General features: G+C 41.0%; 1 protein-coding gene across 1 annotated transcript; it reads left to right on the forward strand.

The window, feature by feature from the left end:
• The first annotated feature begins 251 nt into the window (after positions 1-251).
• dera (deoxyribose-phosphate aldolase (putative)) lies at positions 252-19,038 on the forward strand. Its single transcript, XM_083999198.1, has 9 exons — positions 252-399; positions 1,728-1,825; positions 2,546-2,693; positions 3,573-3,668; positions 3,812-3,946; positions 11,467-11,595; positions 14,849-14,961; positions 17,770-17,919; positions 18,776-19,038. The coding sequence occupies exons 1-9, from the start codon at positions 369-371 to the stop codon at positions 18,830-18,832; spliced, it is 957 nt and encodes a 318-aa protein (XP_083855324.1). The 5' UTR covers positions 252-368; the 3' UTR covers positions 18,833-19,038.
• Positions 19,039-19,399: the final 361 nt, after the last annotated feature.

The raw sequence follows: 19,399 nt of genomic DNA on the forward strand, positions 1-19,399 counted from the left end.
AGAGTCTTTAGAAAGAAGCAAAAAAAAAAAAATCCCATTTTTTTTTAAACATAAATTTGTACATATATTATTGTTTTTAATTATTTATTCATGTATCCTTTATGTGTTTGTTTTTGTGTTATTTACATTTTATAGCCGTCCCCCCCCCCTCCCGTTACTCCCTGCTCTGTTGCCTGTCATGTGTTAATAAAGTTGACTAAAAAAAAAAACGGTTTTATTTTGAAAGGGTTCGTCTTCTTCCGCCACACACGTTGTAGTCAGGAAGTGGAGGGTTGACAGGTCTGCTGGCTCGCCAGGAGGTCGCTGCTGCTGCTGCTGCTGTTCATTTCTAATATCTTGTCTTTATTAAACACCGTCCGTCCGCAGACATGGCCGCCAGGAACCCCGGCATGAAGCTCGGTGAGTCTCGTCGCTGCCGCCGCCGCCGTTTAACCGGAGCTGGAGCTCAGTTCCACTTTTACACGTGTGGTCATCAGCTCCCTCTTTATCACAACTTCTCATCACGTTATAACGTAAACCTACGTTTAATTGAGAATTTAGCTCGCACTAGTTGTCACCTCACGCTGTTTAATAGTGAAAATACAGCTGCTGAGAGAGACGGACAGCGACTTTGGACAGTAACACCTGTCAGTTTAATGAGTAACGGTAAAGGTAACTGACCTGCTGAACATTAGAGATGTTGTTGTGTAACCGACTGTAACAAACACACAGCACACACACACTGTTATCACGAAATAAGTGTTTTATTAACGCTATCAAATGAGGGCACGACAGAAATTACACGTACACAATGGTATTTCCTTTACATACAGTCAATATATGATGTGATGTGGCGGCTGTGAGCCCCTCATGACGGTGTAATTGTAAACTCATGACAGCCCACCTCCCTGCTCAGCTGACTGGTTGACCCCACTGTGCCATGGTTCACTGCTGGTCACTGTACAGATGTGCTCTGGTTTGTAGCAGCTGTAATTGTGTCTTTACACTGATTTAACATGGAACTGCTTCAGATCAGAGTTGTGTCATTCTTTAAGAAACGCTCATGTGCTTGAATTTCTCTGTCAAACTGAGAAAATCAGTATGCTACTTGAAATATGTTTAGCTTAGTGAAACACTATTAAGAAAACTAGTGATGGTGCAGTGAAGCAGATTTCTGAAGATACTAATTGTTGTGTGTGTTGCAGAGAGGCTGCAGCATTAGTCAGTGACCAAGAGGGAAACCGTTAACCTGGTCAGAAGTCATGGTTGGTGTGATGGGATGGGAGGATATGATGGTGTTAGGGAGGGGTCATGATGGCCAGTCTTCAGGGCTCCAGACTGCCCCTAAATGGGGCATTTTGCCCCCAAAAATCTGAGAATTTTTTCATCTACTTGCACATGTGCAACCAGTAGATTTTGTGTGTGAGGATCATGAATGAAAAGAAAATGTGATTTAAGATGTGCACCCCTAAATTATCTGCTTGCGCTCCTAAAATCCCCCTAACTTGTGCTATTTCATTAATCACTTGTCCTAATGTACTTCTTTACAACATAATTGCCGATATAAATCTATATAATTACAGAGAATGGTAGATTGCTCCCATCAGGTAGGGAGTGAGTTAGGCCTCAGGTGGAGGAGTTTCAGTATCTCAGTGCCTCGTTCATGAGCGAGGATACGTAAGAAATAGGGAAATATACTGTCTAAACAAGCTGACATGAATTTATTTTTTGCTACCTTCCCTGCTCAGACCTGGAGTCGGTATCCAAGGTGCGAGTGAACACGCAGGCTGTGCTCAAGAGAGCTCAGCAGATCCAAGGGATGAAGACCCCCAAGAAACAGTGGCAGGTAGTTCTTCTGTTTCACCTGCATCCTCTATCTGTTACACATACTAAAACATCCTCTAGTCCATAATACTTAACCAGTTTATTACTATATGCCTCTCTGTCTGCATGCAAATGTATATTAATGTTTGTTTATTTGTCTTTATTCTGCACAAGCAAAAATCTTTCAGTCATAATGATTGACAGTAGATGAATAAGAGTAGGTGATAAGTATAAAATCTGATCTAACATGGTATTTCTATGTTGCAGTAGCCATGTGTAGTACAAAGCTTTGTTGGACATTCAAACTTTGCAGATAAATAGTGAGACCCAAATTTCAATTTTAGCTGATCCAGCAAATTAAAGGTCCTATACAGTATAAAGTTAGATGTTCATGTGTTGTCTGATAATAAATCAGCTCTAGGTTTTATATTGATACTGTTTAAGTATTAAAGTCTCAGTCCACAGAGAAATGTGCACGGCCTGTATTCAGAAACTGAGCCTTAAAACAAACTGTAAGAAGTTCTGTAACTTTGTGATGTCACAATAAAACAATCATAATACGTAGACAGAGTGACTCAGAGCCTCCTCTTTTCTCAACCAATTGTCACTTGAGCTCCAGAGAGAAGCCAGAGAGAGGAAATTTAAAACTACACGGGAAAAGTGTAAAATATGGGATTGATTTGATCTATTTGAAACAATAACTCGCCAACACTGAGTCAGACTAAAACTGTCTGTCCTGCAGGCTGCCTGGCTGCTGAAGGCTGTGACGTGCATTGACCTGACGACTCTGGCTGGAGACGACACACCATCCAACGTCCATCGGCTGTGCCTGAAGGCCATCCAGCCGGTCAGATACGACCTGCTCAAGAAGATGGATATGCACGACAAAGGTCTGTCGCTTCTGCTACTGCCACAAACCCCACGGTGTGGCTACGTTTCAACATAAAGCACAGTTTACTGCAGAGCTCATCACTCCAGATCCTGTCTGTTGAGTACCACCAAATATCCCTCATTATTCCTAACAGCTTTGTTAATTTACATACATTTCTCAAAAGCTTGATTGAAAATTGTCTGTTGCATTTTTTCTGTAACTACTGTATTGAGAAAACTATAGCTAATGATAGATTTTGTTTATTATCTTTTGATCCTTTTCTTAATAAGTTGATAAATATTTCTCGACTTATGAGATGCCGGAAAATGGTTAAAAGTTCTGATCCTAGTTCCCTGAGTCCAAGCTCCAGGGCTTTGATTGACTAGCTGATAAACTGACTAATTGTTTCAGGTCTATGTAATAGACTAGCTGTGACAAATAAAGTACCTTTACCTTAATAGATAAAATCACAATATAGATTTATATATTATACTGTTATATAGTATAGTTTTGTCCATTGTTTTTGGATCTGAGCCGTCTGGAAACATTGAAACCCTCAAAAGAAGTGAGGCTAAGACATTGTGACACAGTGTGTTTGTAGTTAGTTTGACTTATTTCAGTGAGACAGTGAAGATGAACAGTGAACTTTCCCCTTCAACAGATCTGGAGCCTGTTGACAGTGTCAGACTTTTCATCCTGCAGAGGGCGACAAAGACCATGTCATCACAGTGTTCCTTCAATACTCTTCTGTCTTGTGTTGTGAATGAATGAATGCATTTATTTATTTAAAACAGGGACAATGCACAAAAAACATTAATCTTGTAAAATAAGAAGAGATGCTTTGAGCCAGGTTATAGCAACAATTGCTAATTTCCGCCTGTGTTGTGTTGTGCGTCAGGTATAACCACAGGAGCAGTGTGTGTGTATCCATCCCGTGTGGCTGATGCTGTCAAGTCTCTGAGAGCAGCCAACTCCAGCCTCCCTGTGGCCTCAGGTAACAAAGTCACCTGGAACCAAATCAGACCTATTTAAATAGCTCTTTACTGTTTGAATGACATGGTGTGTGTACGTTGTGTAGAAAATGAATAAGACTTGTACTTGGGACTGACTGACAGTGTGTTCTTCCTCCTCTCCCAGTGGCCACCGGTTTCCCAGCTGGTCAGACGCCGCTGGAGACGCGTCTGCAGGAGGTGCGCATGGCGGTGGCTGACGGCGCCACCGAGATCGACATCGTCATCAACAGGACGCTCGCCCTGACGGGACAGTGGGAAGGTACGCTGTGATCACACCACCAGGTCACTGACTGAGGCCTGCTGGGACTTTTAGAATGAATGAATGAATGAATGAATTTTTATTTTCGTGTCATGCCACCACTGTGGCCCATCCCATATGAGATTACAAGACACATTTAATGACAAAAAAAAAGACTAAACAGTTCTTCCTGTTGGTGTTACCTGCCAAAAAAAGGGTTGTGACAGCACTCACTTTAAGTTAAACACTTTTTAATTCATAAAAACTGCTCGGCAGCGAGAAACGGACGCGTTTCGGCAATCAGCCGTCCTCAGCGTTGTTACCTGCCACACAGGTGTGACATAAATAAACAATTTAAGATTACTTAACTATATATCGCTCTTCTTCTCATTACCCAAGCCTTTTCAAGAAATAAAGAAAATGCAAATATATTCGACTGAAAAAGATGCTTTAGCTTCTCAGCATCGTCTAACCACACAAATTCATTATTTGGATCTACCTTACTAAACAATTTTTGTCTTATAGAGTCATAAAAAGGACAGAAGAACACAAAATGAATTTCATTCTCCACCTCTAGGATGTCACATAAGTTACAAATTATATTGTCTTCTGCTGTGCCAAAGTATCTGCCTGTCTTGATATGAAGACCAAGAATACCTGCTCTCAATTGAGCACACAGGGATCTTTTCTTTTTAGACAAATTATATAAAACATAATTTTCTGGGCCAAATACCTGTTTTATTTCACAGTAAGTACGCAGCTTTGGTTTACCCCAAATATCTAATGCCCATCTATCTTTACTTTGTTGAAAAATAATTTATTTTAATACGTTAATCTCCACTTTCTCTTTGTTATAATAATGGTCTTCATATCCAGCTCTCAGCAAGATGTCATATATTTCCCTGTCCCATGCCCCATTAGTCCCTGTCCCATGCCCCATTAGATATTGAGGAGTTGAGAGGTTTCACGTGACTGGCACGAAGGAAAATGAAAGTTGCAAAACAAACTTCTGCTTTTTTTGTGGCAGAAACAGTTTTCCCCTTGATTTTTTATTTTTGACCATCACATGGTCTTTGGCAGCTGATTGTGTTGCTGACTATGTCTTATTACTTTTTTCAAATTTTCTTTTGTCACTGATGAAACTTAATTAATTGAGACTAAAGAACAAACCCTAGTGTGATCATTGCCTGCACATCGTACCCACAGCTTAGTGAGCCGTGTCTGTACCTGTAAAATCCAGGGTTATGATGCGTAACTATTGTTGCATTGTGCATCGGCTTTGACCTCTACGAGCTGTTGAGATAAAAGGCAAAAGTCGATGTAGCGAAAATGTTGCTTGATTGAAGTCACAGCCTCCTCCTGTGCAGCCTGTCCACTCTCATAACATGATGCTGCAGTGAAGGATCAGAGAGATAATTACTGTAAAGCACTGTTAAAGTCTCAGGTTCAGTCAGAATAGGAGGGAAGCAGCAGTCAAGACTTTGACATAGAAAACTGATGCTTTCAAAGCAGACAGAGAAAAATGTTGTGCAAAAACAAATTTGAGTTCAAAGAGACACATATTAACCTCTCTATGGTCAATGTCACTCAATACCAAATGAGTTAAAGGGATAGTTCAACATTTTGTCTTAGGAGTAGGTTCGTTACCTTTAACTGTTGGTGCAAGCTATTTTTAGAACGGCGGAGCAGAGTCGCAGAGTTGCTCAGAGCTACCCTATGGAGGCTAATGGGATTTCTTGGTTTCCCTCATCAAACTCATCAAATACACAATCCAACAACTCCAAAACGCTCTGGTGGACAAGTTGTGACCTGCACATTCACCACGCTATGAGATGATAATGGAACGTTACGAGACAGAGTTGTTTTCGAGGCAAATGCAGAGACTGTTTGCCGAAAAACTGCCCCAGACCGAAATGTGCATCAGCGGTTTTGCATGAATTTACCTCGAAAACAACTCTGTCTCATAATGTTCCGTTATTATCTCTAGCGTGGTGAATGTGCAGGTCACAACTTGTCCACCAGAGCGTTGTGGAGTTGTTGGATTGTGTATTTGATGAGTTTGATGAGGGAAACCAAGAAATTCCATGAGCCTCCGTAGCGTAGCTCTGAGCAGCTCGCAGCTCTGCTCCGCCGTTCTAAAAACAGCTTGCACCGACAAATAAAGCTAACGAACCTACTCCTAAAACTGTAGGGATTATGGCAATGGCCCAATTTGCCAAAATGTTGAACTATCCCTTTAAGGAAAACTGAGACAAATGTAGTTAGAAATGGATACATGGAGAAGGGGAAGCCCACGATGCCGCTGCAGAGAGTTCATCTACTGTCCCTCCACTGAAAGGAGATGCGGAGGAGCACGAGGGTGTAGCAGAATGAGCGTGAACACCATGTGGGTGGTCCTTCTGTGCAACAGCCAATGAGACAGCTGCTGTTTTGTCAGAGGCTTCCCTTGGGAACCCTCCCTATAATGCACAAGCAGCTGTTGGACGTGTCTGAAGGCTGCTGTGCGCGTCACATAATGAGACAGAACAGAGGCGACGAGACTCCTCCTCTCCATCTCACTCCTTTGAGGAAGGGGGGGGAGGCACACACACACACACACACACTCCCTCCAAGGAAATGAGTGATGGAACTCCCGTCACTTTCAGTCACGAGACAAGATGGAGATAGAGAGAGAGGACACGCTGTACACAACGCAGCCGAGTACACAACTGTGTAAAATAACAAAAGTGTTAAATGATTCAGAATTTTTGGGTGTGTACGTTTTAGTTAACTGCCACACCAATAATTGAGATTAATGATTTAATTTTCTTTTTCTGATCAATTTCTGCCACTTATATCTGCCATGTATATAAGCCTAAACATAATTTGATAATATACATACACGTTATGAAGAATAACAGCCACTTATTGGCATTAAACATTGGAACATATAAATAAAAATTACATTTCTGTTTGACTTTAGGTTTTGCAGCTAAATCCATGATAGATGCTCATCGAAATGCGGGCTTTGAATATGAGAAACAGACACTCATGTGTCATCACCACAGCAGAAGAAGAGGGGCGCAACGTGATGATGTCATTAAAAGAGGACCAGTCAAACCTCAAACAGTGGAAAACGATGAGGAAATCTGACATTTATGTTAGTTTCATCCAGCTGTTTTATACGGATGAATGGAAACAGTTTTAACAATTATGCAAAATAATTGCGATCAGCGCAAATGATTGCAATTTTTTTTTTTTTTTTTATTTATTTCTTGTTTATTTGGAATGGGACTCCACATATTCATGAACATACAAAAAACAAAACAATTATTTGCTGTAAATATGTCGGATTTAGCTCGAAAGCTAATTTCCATCCATTCCATAAATCAAGAGTAAATGCATTGATAGGATGGTAAAAGAACCTGGGTTGTTTAATACAGCATGGCTCCTCTTGGTACAGAGCTCCCTCAGCAACTAAGTAACTCAACAGTGAGACAAGACCATCAGCAGTAGGGCTGGGACGATTTGCTTTTCTCCCGATTCGATTCTTCTACGATATTTTGGATGGCGATTCGATTTAAATTGCGATTCTACGATATTGCCGATTCTCTCGATTTTTAGTCGCATTTTTAACATTTATCTGCACACAAATACTGTAGGAGCCTATAAATTAACATACTCCATTATAAAGTGAACTTAAACCCTTTTCAAAGCCTGTACTCTCTGTATGTAAAAGAGGGTAACAAATACACATTGCACAATATTTAAAAAATTAAAAAAAAAAAAAAAATCGATTTTTGACAAAAAAAATCGATTTAAAAATCGTCAAAAAAGATATCGCGATATCTATGTGAATCGATTTTTTCTCCCACCCCTAATCAGCAGGCTACTGAATATGAACAGAGGCACAATTGCAGCTGTGGTACAGGAAGAGACACTTACAGTATAAAACTTACTTATAAAAAAGACAAGAGTGGCCATCCTCTATTTTCTGTGTGATAACCCTCCCTAACCCTAACCCTAACCCTGTGATTACCTGCGGAAACGGATCAGACAGTGCATTAACTGCATTAAGTCAACCTCTCTGGATGCTGTTGGGGGAAATGGCAGAAAACTGCAAAATTAAACTTTGACAAAGAGCATGAAAAGAGGCTTAAGAGACATTCTTTCTTCAGAGGAAACCTTTTTTTGCATCTGCATTTTTTGCTTTAATTGGACCGGACTGAACTGTGGATTCAAGTTGGTACATAATACTGAGTAAAAACAGGAGGCTTCCAGTCTCAAGGCTTGGCAAGGAGAGGATTTTTCCAACATGAGGATGATCACAAATGCTGCAAAACTCACAGGAGAGCTTGTCTTCTGAGTTGAATCCAGAGTAAGAAGAAGGTACAGCAACAAAACCCCTCCAGCAAAGAGTGGATCTGTGAAGAAGAACATCTCCCCACAGACTTGTAGGAGACTGGTATCATCCATGCCCAGGAGGATCGAATCTGTCACCAGAAACAACGGTGGACTTGCAAAAGTTAGGGCAGATATATTTGATATACTGTAAATCAGTCTTTTATCTGAGGATCAGAGTCAAGAGAGGTTGTGTTTTTGTCTAGAGAGTGGTTCCTTTAAGTGTGTAAAAACCTGGGTAGTTTTGTTGGTGTCTTTGTTCTCCTTTCAGTAAGTGTTTGATCAGTGAATGGTCAAAGATATGTCTCTGTCCAGGTGTTCTCATTCAGGGTGTACTAGGCCCGTCGGCACTGGCCTATTTCTGGAAAATTGCTGGATTGGATTATAGTCCTTTTGAACGCTGCTGAACAATGCTATTCATATATAAGGAGTCACACTGTGAGACCGACACATTCTTCCCCACTTCATCTGAAAGGCCAGTGTGTATGTGACGCCGCTCCTCCTTTGCTGACAGAACAAGTGAGACATTTCCATTGTACCCGGGTTTGACATAATGGCAAAAAAAAAAAGACGGTCTCCGAGCCTTTTTGCGACATAGCGAAGACGGAGGGGACCAAACCTCATCATCGTGTGAAGAAGGCCCAGAGGAACCACCACAAGTGTCTGACATGATGCTCAGTAAACACATCACAGATACAGCTTTCATTCACTGTGTGAGGAAGATGTGCAGAGAGAGAGAGAGGAGCAGCTCCCCTCTCTGGGGGGACAGTTTTGGAGGAATGCAAATTCACACATGGATAAATTACTAGGAAGTAAACAGTGGAACAGTCACAGATGCATCGCTAGCTCCATTGTGTGGAGTGCTGCACTTTCTCCTCCACCAGAATCAGGATGTCCAGATTCGATAAAAACACTGATGGTCTTCCTGCAGCGGGACTCTTGGGCTGTGAAGCAGGAATTTCCTGTGACTGGAGAAGTAGACTAAATGCCAGGACGTACACATGACATCCCATGCTTTACGGTGAATGTGTGAAATGGATTCTTCATCAAGGGTTTGTTGAAGAAGGACAGCGCAAGACTGGGGCTCATTCCATCAGTAACAGGGAAAGTGAATGGAGGAGGTACAGAAGAGTATCAAGGCCACTCATGAAAAAAAACGAGGGGAGGGGGATTTTTCTTCATCATGCATTTCGAGAATAAAGCCAAAATGTCGAGGAAAAAGTTGAAATGTTGAGAATAAAGTCAAAATCTCCTCTCTGGTCCATCAAATTAGGAGTCGAGTGCGACTGGCATTGCAGTGTAACGGTAAGAGTGGGTTTCTGAAGTTATGCAACTGCATACTTCATTGATATCAAATCATGTGTTTTCAAGTCATAAATATTCTTAACCTGGTTGCTGTCAACCTAACATGTGCACAATTAGTAGTAGTAGACATTGTATTTCGACTTTATTCTCGACATTTTGACTCTTTTTCTCGAAGTTTTGACTTTTTTCTCGACATTTTGACTTTATTCTTGAAATGCATAATAAAAAAGGTTCTCCCTCCTCATTTCTTTTTTCATGAGTGGCCCTGATACTCTTCCATAAGGAAGAGTATCAGGGCCGCGAAGAAGAGTTATGGAAGAGTTTCCCTCTTCCATAAAGAAGAGTATTAAGGAATTTTTGTGTAATTGACCATCCAAATGTTCATAGCAAGCAGAATTTTCCAGCCCACATGTGAGGCACCTGTGTGGACTTCAGTGACAGCCAGTGAAGAGCCCCTCTCTGCTGCAGTGTGAGCCAAATGTTTGCTCAGTGCAGCCCATGGGAGGGCACACACACACAAAAAGCTCAAGTGTGTGTGGGGCATGTACAGTATGTGAGTAAAAACATCATTTTCAAAATCTGAATTGCGCCATGAAGAGAAACCCCCCACTAGCACACACAGATGAGTGAGAAGTGGAGAGGCCACAGAGGGCTGGCGTGTTCACTTGAGATAAAAATCTGTTTTGCTCGTGACGGCGTGGGAGTGAGATGAGCCCGACAGAGAGCGAGAGCGTAGATGAGTCAACGCGCGCATTAACAGAAACAACTGCAAACCACTCAGAGGGAGGGAGAGGGGAAGGAGGGATTGTTCTTGAGAAGTGGCTGGCTTTTAAAAGGGTCGGCGTCAGTGGCGATAGAGGCAGAGAGACACATCCGCCACATCCCAACACCGAGGAGCAGGGGGACGAGGAGAAGGGTGGAGCGGAGATGTTTCCCCGTCTCCACCTCTTGATCTCCTCAGGAAGCCTGGACATGTGAAACCAGAAGCTCCTTGCATGTGTAGAGGGATAAACCCAACTGAAACTTCTGTCACTTTTAGGATTGATTTTAATTTAATTGATTTTTTTGTTTGTTTTTAAGATTTTAAATGGACAAGTGCCACCATATTTATGTCCTTTTAAGCCTTCACGCCCAAGTTAGAGTGACAAGGTCTTCAGACCAGCTTCCTTTAGATAATCCAAGATCTAGGTGCAAAAACAAAGGTGACCAAGCCTTTGTGGTGGCGACTCCCAGGCTCTGGAACAAACTTCCCATATATACAGTATAAAGACTGCTGAAAACATGCAGTAATTTAAGTCATTGCTAAAAATGCACCACTTCTCCTTGGCCTTTAACTCAGGTTGAATCTGTGCATTTCAATTGTGTTGTGTATTTTTAATCTATCTTATATTTATTTATTCATTCATTCATTTCTAATATAGGATCTGAAGCACTTTAAAACCTATTTAAATGTTGTACCTTTATTTGTTTACGTACGGAAGTGGAAGTACTTCAAGTGTTGATTGATTATTTCTATTATTATTAATAACAATATCTCTATCAGTAATTTAATAATGGTTGTCATCTTCTTTTTGCTTTTTGATTAATCTATGTTTTTCCATTTTCTTTCCTTTTTTTCTGTTGTACATTTATTACCTGCCACATCTCAATTTTCATGAACAAAAATTGAATTGATCACAAAGAAAATTGTGATTGGAGCATGAGTGTATCTGAAGTGTTTTAGCACTTTGGTCACCTACTGTATAGTGGTTTTTTAAACATGCTTTGCTCCCCTAGACACGAGGGGGTCGTAACAATGCTATAGAAATGAATTTGACTTTGACGCTGATCCCTGTTTTCCCCGTCTCCCTCCACAGCCATGTACGATGAGATCCGTCAGTTCCGGACGGCCTGCGGAGACGCCCACATGAAAACCATCCTGGCCATCGGAGAGCTGGGCACCTTCACCAACGTCTACAAGGCCAGCATGGTCTCCATGATGGCTGGTCAGTCTCTTACCACACCCTCACACGTTTCACTGTCTTAGATATAGTCACATAGCCTCTCTTCATATAGAAAAACATTAGCCATAGCCAATGTTAGCGTTAACAGCTGTTTACTCACCATTCGTTGTGAATCAAACTTTATTCCTCTACTCACTGAGAACTGTTTCCACTCCTCTGTTGACCTTCTATTTCTGTTACTTCTTTTCTTGTACTCAAGTAACTGAGTCTTTGTAGCATCCTGGCAGCCTTGAAGATGTAGCTCTGCTCAGAGTTTGTATTGTATATCATCTAATAGTAAATGCAACAATAGCTTGGTAAGTGAACAGCTGTTAAAGCTGATATTGGCTATGTAGAGAGATCAAAACTTACAATTAACATTTCAACAAATACGTTTCTTCTCTATTATTTGTCTGTTTGTACAAGTGGGTACATCACATTGAAAAAGCCAAGCATGTTTCAGTTTTGCATAAAATAGCAAATCACACAGTAGTAATGTGTGAGAATATAATTTTGCTAACAAAGTGGAAACTGCTGGTGACACCCTACGGCTGTGTCGGTGGGTGTGTAAACCGCATGATGAGGGAGTCAGGAGAGCAGAAAGCTGCTGAACGACAAGATGTAAGGCGTCAGATTTCTAAGTTTAGATCATAGTGAGTTCACGTCTTTAAATCAAACCAGTTGTGCCAGATGTTCTCCATCAGTTGAGCTGGAAATAGAAGGAACGGCAGACTGTCCTGCATCACCTGTACCTGCGCTACCTGGAGGCTCGGCAGTAAACACCTGAATCACCACAGCAGTTTCTCCTCCGTCTCCTGATGCTGCTCCCACATGTTCAGCTCTAACTAGAGCAGCAGCAACATCTGTTAAATAACACAACACATACTCTGCTGCATTTACGAAATATAATATATATTGCACAATCCTAACAATTTCAAGTTTAGCTTTAAGAGACTCACATAATGTCTGCAGAGGAGGCGTTCCAGCCGTGTCCTCCAGTCGTCCATCCCACGTGTCTGACAGAACAGGTAATCCTGTGTTTTAATGTCAAGCCGTCCACACAGACTCTAACAGCTTATGATTTAATCATGCTGTTTGCACCATGACTTCACAGTAATTACAGTAACTGCGCGTTATGGCTCTGAAAGCTGTAATACACAGATGACCTATAGTCAGTTTATTGTACCTTAATGCTTGTTGATGTTCCAGCTGCAGCTCCTGTACGCAGTCTGTTGCTCTCTCTCTGTGTGAGTGTTTCACCTCAGAGACACGACGCACATTTCAGTTTACTTTATGATGTCTGCCAACTGAAACATTAGATCAACTCTTGTTGCACTGTGATCTGGTCCATGGTTTGAGTGACAGTCCAGTTGCGACACTTTTTTTCCCACTTAATTAGCTCCATTAAATCTGTTAATGGCTCTATTTTCGATAAATATATCGTTTTGTCTCTATCGTTATTTTGTTATTTTAATTAATGGTGGAAGTGCCGGGCAAGCCGACCAGCGTTTCCTTACTTTCGGTTTCGCGGACGCTGCCCGGCGGGTCATGATAATAACGCCGCTGAATCACTGTTTATGGTCGGAACTACGACGGTATCGAACCTCTGACTTTCATTCTTGATGAATGAAAACATTCTTGGCAAGACGTCTGTCTTGCGCCGGTCCAAGAATTTCACCGTGCGTGCGGAGGCTCATGGTAAATGTAGTATGAACACACTTTGCTTTCCAAAACTCCTCCTTGTCCCTTTAAATTGTCTTTGTCGTCATCAACCTACGGTGGCCGGGAGGTGCAAACCAACATTACAAAAGTTTTATTTTACAAAGTTTGAGAAAGATTTACATTTTACAAAACATTTTTACATATCATAAAACAAAATTACATTACCTTAACACATTTACAAGTCCCCAAACAAATTAACATTTCAGAAAACAAATGAACAAGAAACAAAGTCCTGAAACAAATTTTCAAATAACATCAACCGGAAAAGGAATGTACCAACTCCGGGGTTGAACCGGAAACCGTAATTTTGTTTTATGATATGTGAAAATGTTTTCTAGAAATGTAAATTTGTCTCAAGCTTTGTAAGCTTTGCACCGCCCGGCCACCGTATCAACCTGATTATCATGTGACGCTGAAGAAGTTTTTAAAAGTCCCAACTAGTCTGTAAAAGTAAAAGGGCTTGGTGTAATTCCTGCAGTCATCCAGCTCGTGGCGCTGCTGCTTAACGTTTCCATCCGCCTCTTTGAAAAGGCAGGAGCTGAGTAGAGCTCTCCCTCTCTTCATGCACACACACACACACGCGCGCACACACACACACACACAGTATGCTTAACTAGCCATCACATAATAAGCCGATTACAGAACCAAATTGTCAGGGGCTCTGATAGAGATCATTATTAAAATGCATTGCTTTTGTCGCCACACTCGCTCCTTAATCTCCCCTTGTTCCTATGAATTGCGTATGAGATTCCTGAAATTGAATGATAATTTCACCTATTAATCTCTGATGCAGGCTATTTTACTCTGCCGTTCCCCGCCAGTATCCCCCTGCCCATGCAAATGAATAGAGCTTCATTACCGCCACCCGCATTTAATAACCGTTATCCATTATCTGGTAATTAAGACTCCCCATAACGAATCTTAAGGATTATGCCAGTTTGAGGAAGAGGGGAGAGAAGCTGAAAAAAAGACCTGACTGGAAGAATACATAGAACATGTCTTTAATGAACTGGAAAATGTTCATCTTGTTCTGTTCAGTAATGAACAGTCATTATACACCAGGGAGGCAGAAGGGGTGATTTTTTTTTTTCCCTTTCCTGCAGCCCGCAGTTTGTGGGTAATCTATTAAAGAGCATCATTTCATCTTCTATTTTTATCAGGAAAGCTGATAAAACATAATTGGCTGTGAAGAAAGGGAAGGAAAAATTAAGGGTTTTATTGATGAGCATGCAGCTGCCCTCTGTTAGCCATCAGCAGCAGCATATGTTCTTGTCTGGCCCCGGCCAGACTATCAGAGTAATGTCCTGTCCGTCCTCTGTCTGCCGCCGACCGTGCTGCTGCTGCTGCTGCTGCTGACTCTGCTTCTCCACTGTAGCGGCTCGTCACATGCATCGAGATCTTCACGGGTTTGAGCGTGGAGCGGCTCGGCAGAAAAACACGCCTGGCAGATAAATGATAAGCGCGGCGCCACCATATCTGCAGAGCCGTGTTCCACGCTTCGCTCACATGTCACCTGTTCAAACCCCCCCGACAGGTTCGGACTTCATCAAGACGTCCACTGGAAAGGAGTCTGTCAATGCTACTTACCCTGTTGCCATAGTGATGGTGAGAGCCATCCGTGACTACTTCTTGTGTACGGGCCACAAGGTACAGTACTTAACTCCCGCCTTTCTGCCGGGTGTGAATATTTCCTGGTTAATGAGAGGAGGGGAAAGTGGGACACAGTAGACACCGTAGATCAGCCGCATTGAAGTTGCCTGCTTCACCAGTGGTATTGTCTAATTTATTAGTTCCATTTCTTAACCAGCCACAGGATTTTAAAGGGCACAAACTTGTAAATCTGCTCAGTTTTAGCCAACGCAGGCGCAGGAGCTCAGATTTATGGAGCCCTTACACAAGTACATACACATTGTTCTTGTTTCAAAGTGTCTCATGCAAACTTCCACAATGAGCCAATAAAGGACATGACCTGTGGATGGGACAGTAACCTGTTCACATTCTAGGTCTCCACTCAGTAGGAGCTCTGTAGCAAAACGTCCAGTAACGGCCAATAATGTAATCATTTTGGCCATTTTAAATGTAATAAATCCAATAACATAATAACCTGCCAATAATGTAATAAAATGTGTGAGCCAATAACATAATAGCTTTTTTTTTGCCAAGAATGTAAGAAATTATTACATTATTGGCCTAGTATTAAAAAACCCTTTGAGAATGTAACTGGTGTCAATAATGGAATAATATATGTATCACCTTATTTATTTTAATTTTTTTCTGGGTAGATTTTAATTTTTTTAAAGATTTTATTTATTTATGTGAAAGGGACAATACACATTAATGAACATCAGTATGTGAATACAAATGTAAATGTGTCGGAGTTAGCAAGCCTGCTAATTTACATCCGAAGTCCCTTGGCAGGTACTGTAAAAGACAAACAGACAGAGGAATAAGAGGTAGAGTTAAAAAGAAAAGAAAAAAAATACACAAAGAACAGTAATTCAGATCATATGCACGTTCATATGTAGACATAAAGTGCAGTAATGTCAGCGTGAATTCTATAAAGTGCCGTGCATAAAGTGCCAGTTTTTAAAGTGCAAATGCAAGTTTAAATAGATGAAGTGCATGGATAAATGAATGGATCCAGATGTGATGGTCCTCTCCTGCTGCTTAGAGTGGACCAAGACATTGGAGACTCAGCAGCAGGTATATAAGTCCCATTCTCACACACATACATACAAAGACAATCCACAGTGCAGTATAGAAAAATAAGGCAAGTGCAGTGCATACATACGTATATGTAGACATGCACTGCACAATAACAATAATGACAGCCAGAAGTGCAAAGATGTCAATTTGTCGCATCTATCATGAAGCATGGTAGGAGTTTGCATCTCAGTGTAGATACAAAGACACAGGCACACAATGCGCAACTTAAAATGTTTCACAATTGTGTTTGTAATAACGTAATAATAACTTATTATATTATTGGCAAAAAAATGTTCAACAAAAATGATTACGTTATTGGCTGTTATTACGTTATTACAAGCTACAAGCTCTTTAAAGCCGACACAGAAAGAGTCGACACAAGTTTTTCCCTCACTGAAGAGGATCGTCTCTGCAGCGTGTTTCAAACACAGACACATCAGTGTGGCTACAACCACACGTAACATGAGGCTTCTCTGTGTAGCCTGTGTTTTGTTTTTGAATGTGTGCATTTAGTTTAATTTGGTGAATAATTTGTATCAAAATGAACCAAGATAATTGTTGTAAGACGTTTCCATGCGCTCTACCCTCTGGAGTGCGTTTAAAACTGCAAATAGAATTTCTGCAAATTAGATGTAAAAGTGAATTAACTGAAAGCTAACAGAGCTGTAAGCTGGTAATTAGCACTCGGCACAGTCTAACAGCTGAAACCTTACACCGTGCCTATAAAATCCATATTGGGTATGTTATGTACTGTGGAAGAAATTGTGAGCTGTGTAGCTTTGATAAGGAGAACTCTTTGTGAAGACAGTGAACGTATCATTGCTTTCCTAACACGGACACACCCTCAGGCCAGAAACACACTGCATGTGCTGCGGTGTGTGCATGTGTGTGTGTCGCGGCTGTTTTCATTTCGACGCCCGTGTTGATGGGTTCGAGTAGACACACATCTCACGCCTCGGAGCTGCTTCAAATGATCTGGAGATTTGACATCTCACATTGATCTCCCAGCACAGATAGACAGAGAAAAGACCTGTTTATATTAATATTGACATCAAACCAGCAATATTACATGAAATGGACACCTTTCACTATTGTAGTATGACATAGCCATGAGAAATACCAAATAATAATAAAAATATATATACGTGAGATTTTTTCTATCAAAAACAATTTAGGAATTTAATTTACAATTAACATGACATACAACATTACAGTTAACTTAATTAGTTTTTACCTTCTTTCTGAAACACGAGTGCAGGAGGGTGGTGAGCCAATCGGCAGAGAGGATTTGAGTCTCTCTCCTGATTCGTTGAATCTGTTGAATCTGCTTTTTTCCCCCCAATTTCTTTATCGAATTTTGACAGTACAGAAAAGTCCATCAGTTTCACATTACGTCGGAGCATCTGCATTAGAGTGAAGAAAAGAAAAAAAAACGAAACAAAATGAAAACCCCAACATGAATCCCACTATCCCTCCCGACTGACTTGAACTGTTTTGTTGTGACATCACAAAGTTACAGCGGGCCTGACGGCCTGTTTTAATGCTCATTGTGAATACCGACTGTTGCACTTCTCTGTGGAATGAGGCTTTGATACTTTCACAGTATTAATAAAGAACTTAGAGCTGATGATCTATAGTCAAAGAAAACATTGGAGTCTGACTTTAAACAATATAAGTGCTTTAAGTTTAAAATATAATCACGTTTAAGTGATGTTTGTGTGTGTGTGTCCTGGTGTGTGTTTTCCTCAGGTGGGTTTTAAGCCGGCAGGAGGGATCCGGACGGCTCAGGAGTCTCTGGTGTGGCTCACACTGATCAAAGAGGAGCTGGGAAACGATTGGCTCTGTCCTCACCTGTTCCGCATCGGAGCCAGTAGTCTGTTGGCTGACATTGAGAGACAGGTGAGGCGTCCACACACACACACACACACACTACTACACAATACTTTTTCTACACCTAATGTGACCTTGGAATTATAGGATGGTTCCTGATCTAAAATGTGTTATTGACATGAAAGTATTCTTTGACAGATTAGTGACACTTTTGTGATCTTCTATTTAATTCAATCTATTACAGGGCCCTATAATTTGAAAAAAAAAGAGGAAAAAGTTCCATCATCATCAGTCATTCTCTGACTTGGTTCTGTGAGGTTCTGTCTGCAGAGCAGCGCTCAGTGTTCAGAGTGTAGGCGGGAAGATCAGTGAAGTTCAGCCCCTTTACTGTGTCACTTTGCTGTTTGACTGAGGAGCTGAAATGATCACAAAACTGTGCAAAATCTGGAACTTTAGAACTGATGATCCTGTCACCGACACTGTAAATGACACTTACAAAGTCATTCTTTAAGTCTCGTTTTAACTTGGTGAAAAGCTTCTTTTTCTTTTTTTTGCATTAGCAATCATATGCTGGAGAACTTGATAGCGAACACTAAAAATATCAATGCTAACGCTAATGTTAATGAAGTTTAATGATGTTTCCCAGAGGGTTAGAAAAAACGCTTGAGTCCAAGTTTAGAGACAGCAGCTATAACAGGAGTTTTATTGTGAAGGATTCAATTTTATTAACAGTGGATTGTAGAATGTAGTCATCTTATGCTAATGCTATCATGCTGCTAACTGGATTGTTGTCTGTTTTGTTTGTTGCTACTAGCAAAAGAAACATAAAAAAGCATCAGATAATTAAAAAATCTTTTCTTAGAAAAACTCTTAATTGAAAAACTGTCAGTTTTTACAAACTATTTATTTGTTCTCGTTTGTTCAGATCTATCATCACGTGACTGGACAGTACGCAGCCTATCATGAGCTGCCAATGGCCTGAAGCTGTGGACTTCCTGTTTCAATGACCAATCAAAACCTCTGATTCACCACACGAGCCTGTCAGTGACTGTCCAGGCAGCACACTGGCTTTTTTTTAATTATGATAAATCCTTCCTTAAATCCTGATAAAACAAATGAAAAAGAAAGTCTTAAAGTTGTAACTCTGGCTCTTCCTGACAATAAAAGTTGATATAAGTGGAGAGAGAAGCGGCTCCTGGTCTTTCCCTCTTTGTTCCTCATACGTAAGAATACACTGGTGATCTGGATTGCTTAGAGATTGCTCAAACGATTTATTTTTTTCACGAACAGATACAGAGATGTAGCGAGAGACCCACAGAGCTTCCATCACATCCATGAAGCCTCCCGTTCGTGCTGCCCGTGTGATTTTGCATACGCTTGTCAAGTCTCCGATCTATCCCAGCAATGTGCGCTGAATCCGTTATTGAGGCTTCCTTTGCTCTTAATTTCATAAGCAGGAAGCGCGGCCGACTGAAGAGCGCTGGGGATTAATCAGGGGTTAAGTGAGTTTAAAAGATCTGATTGAACAGCTCACAAATTTGAGGCTTCA

This window comes from Trachurus trachurus (genome assembly GCF_905171665.1).
Source record: "Trachurus trachurus genome assembly, chromosome: 23".
Classification (NCBI taxonomy): domain Eukaryota; kingdom Metazoa; phylum Chordata; class Actinopteri; order Carangiformes; family Carangidae; genus Trachurus; species Trachurus trachurus.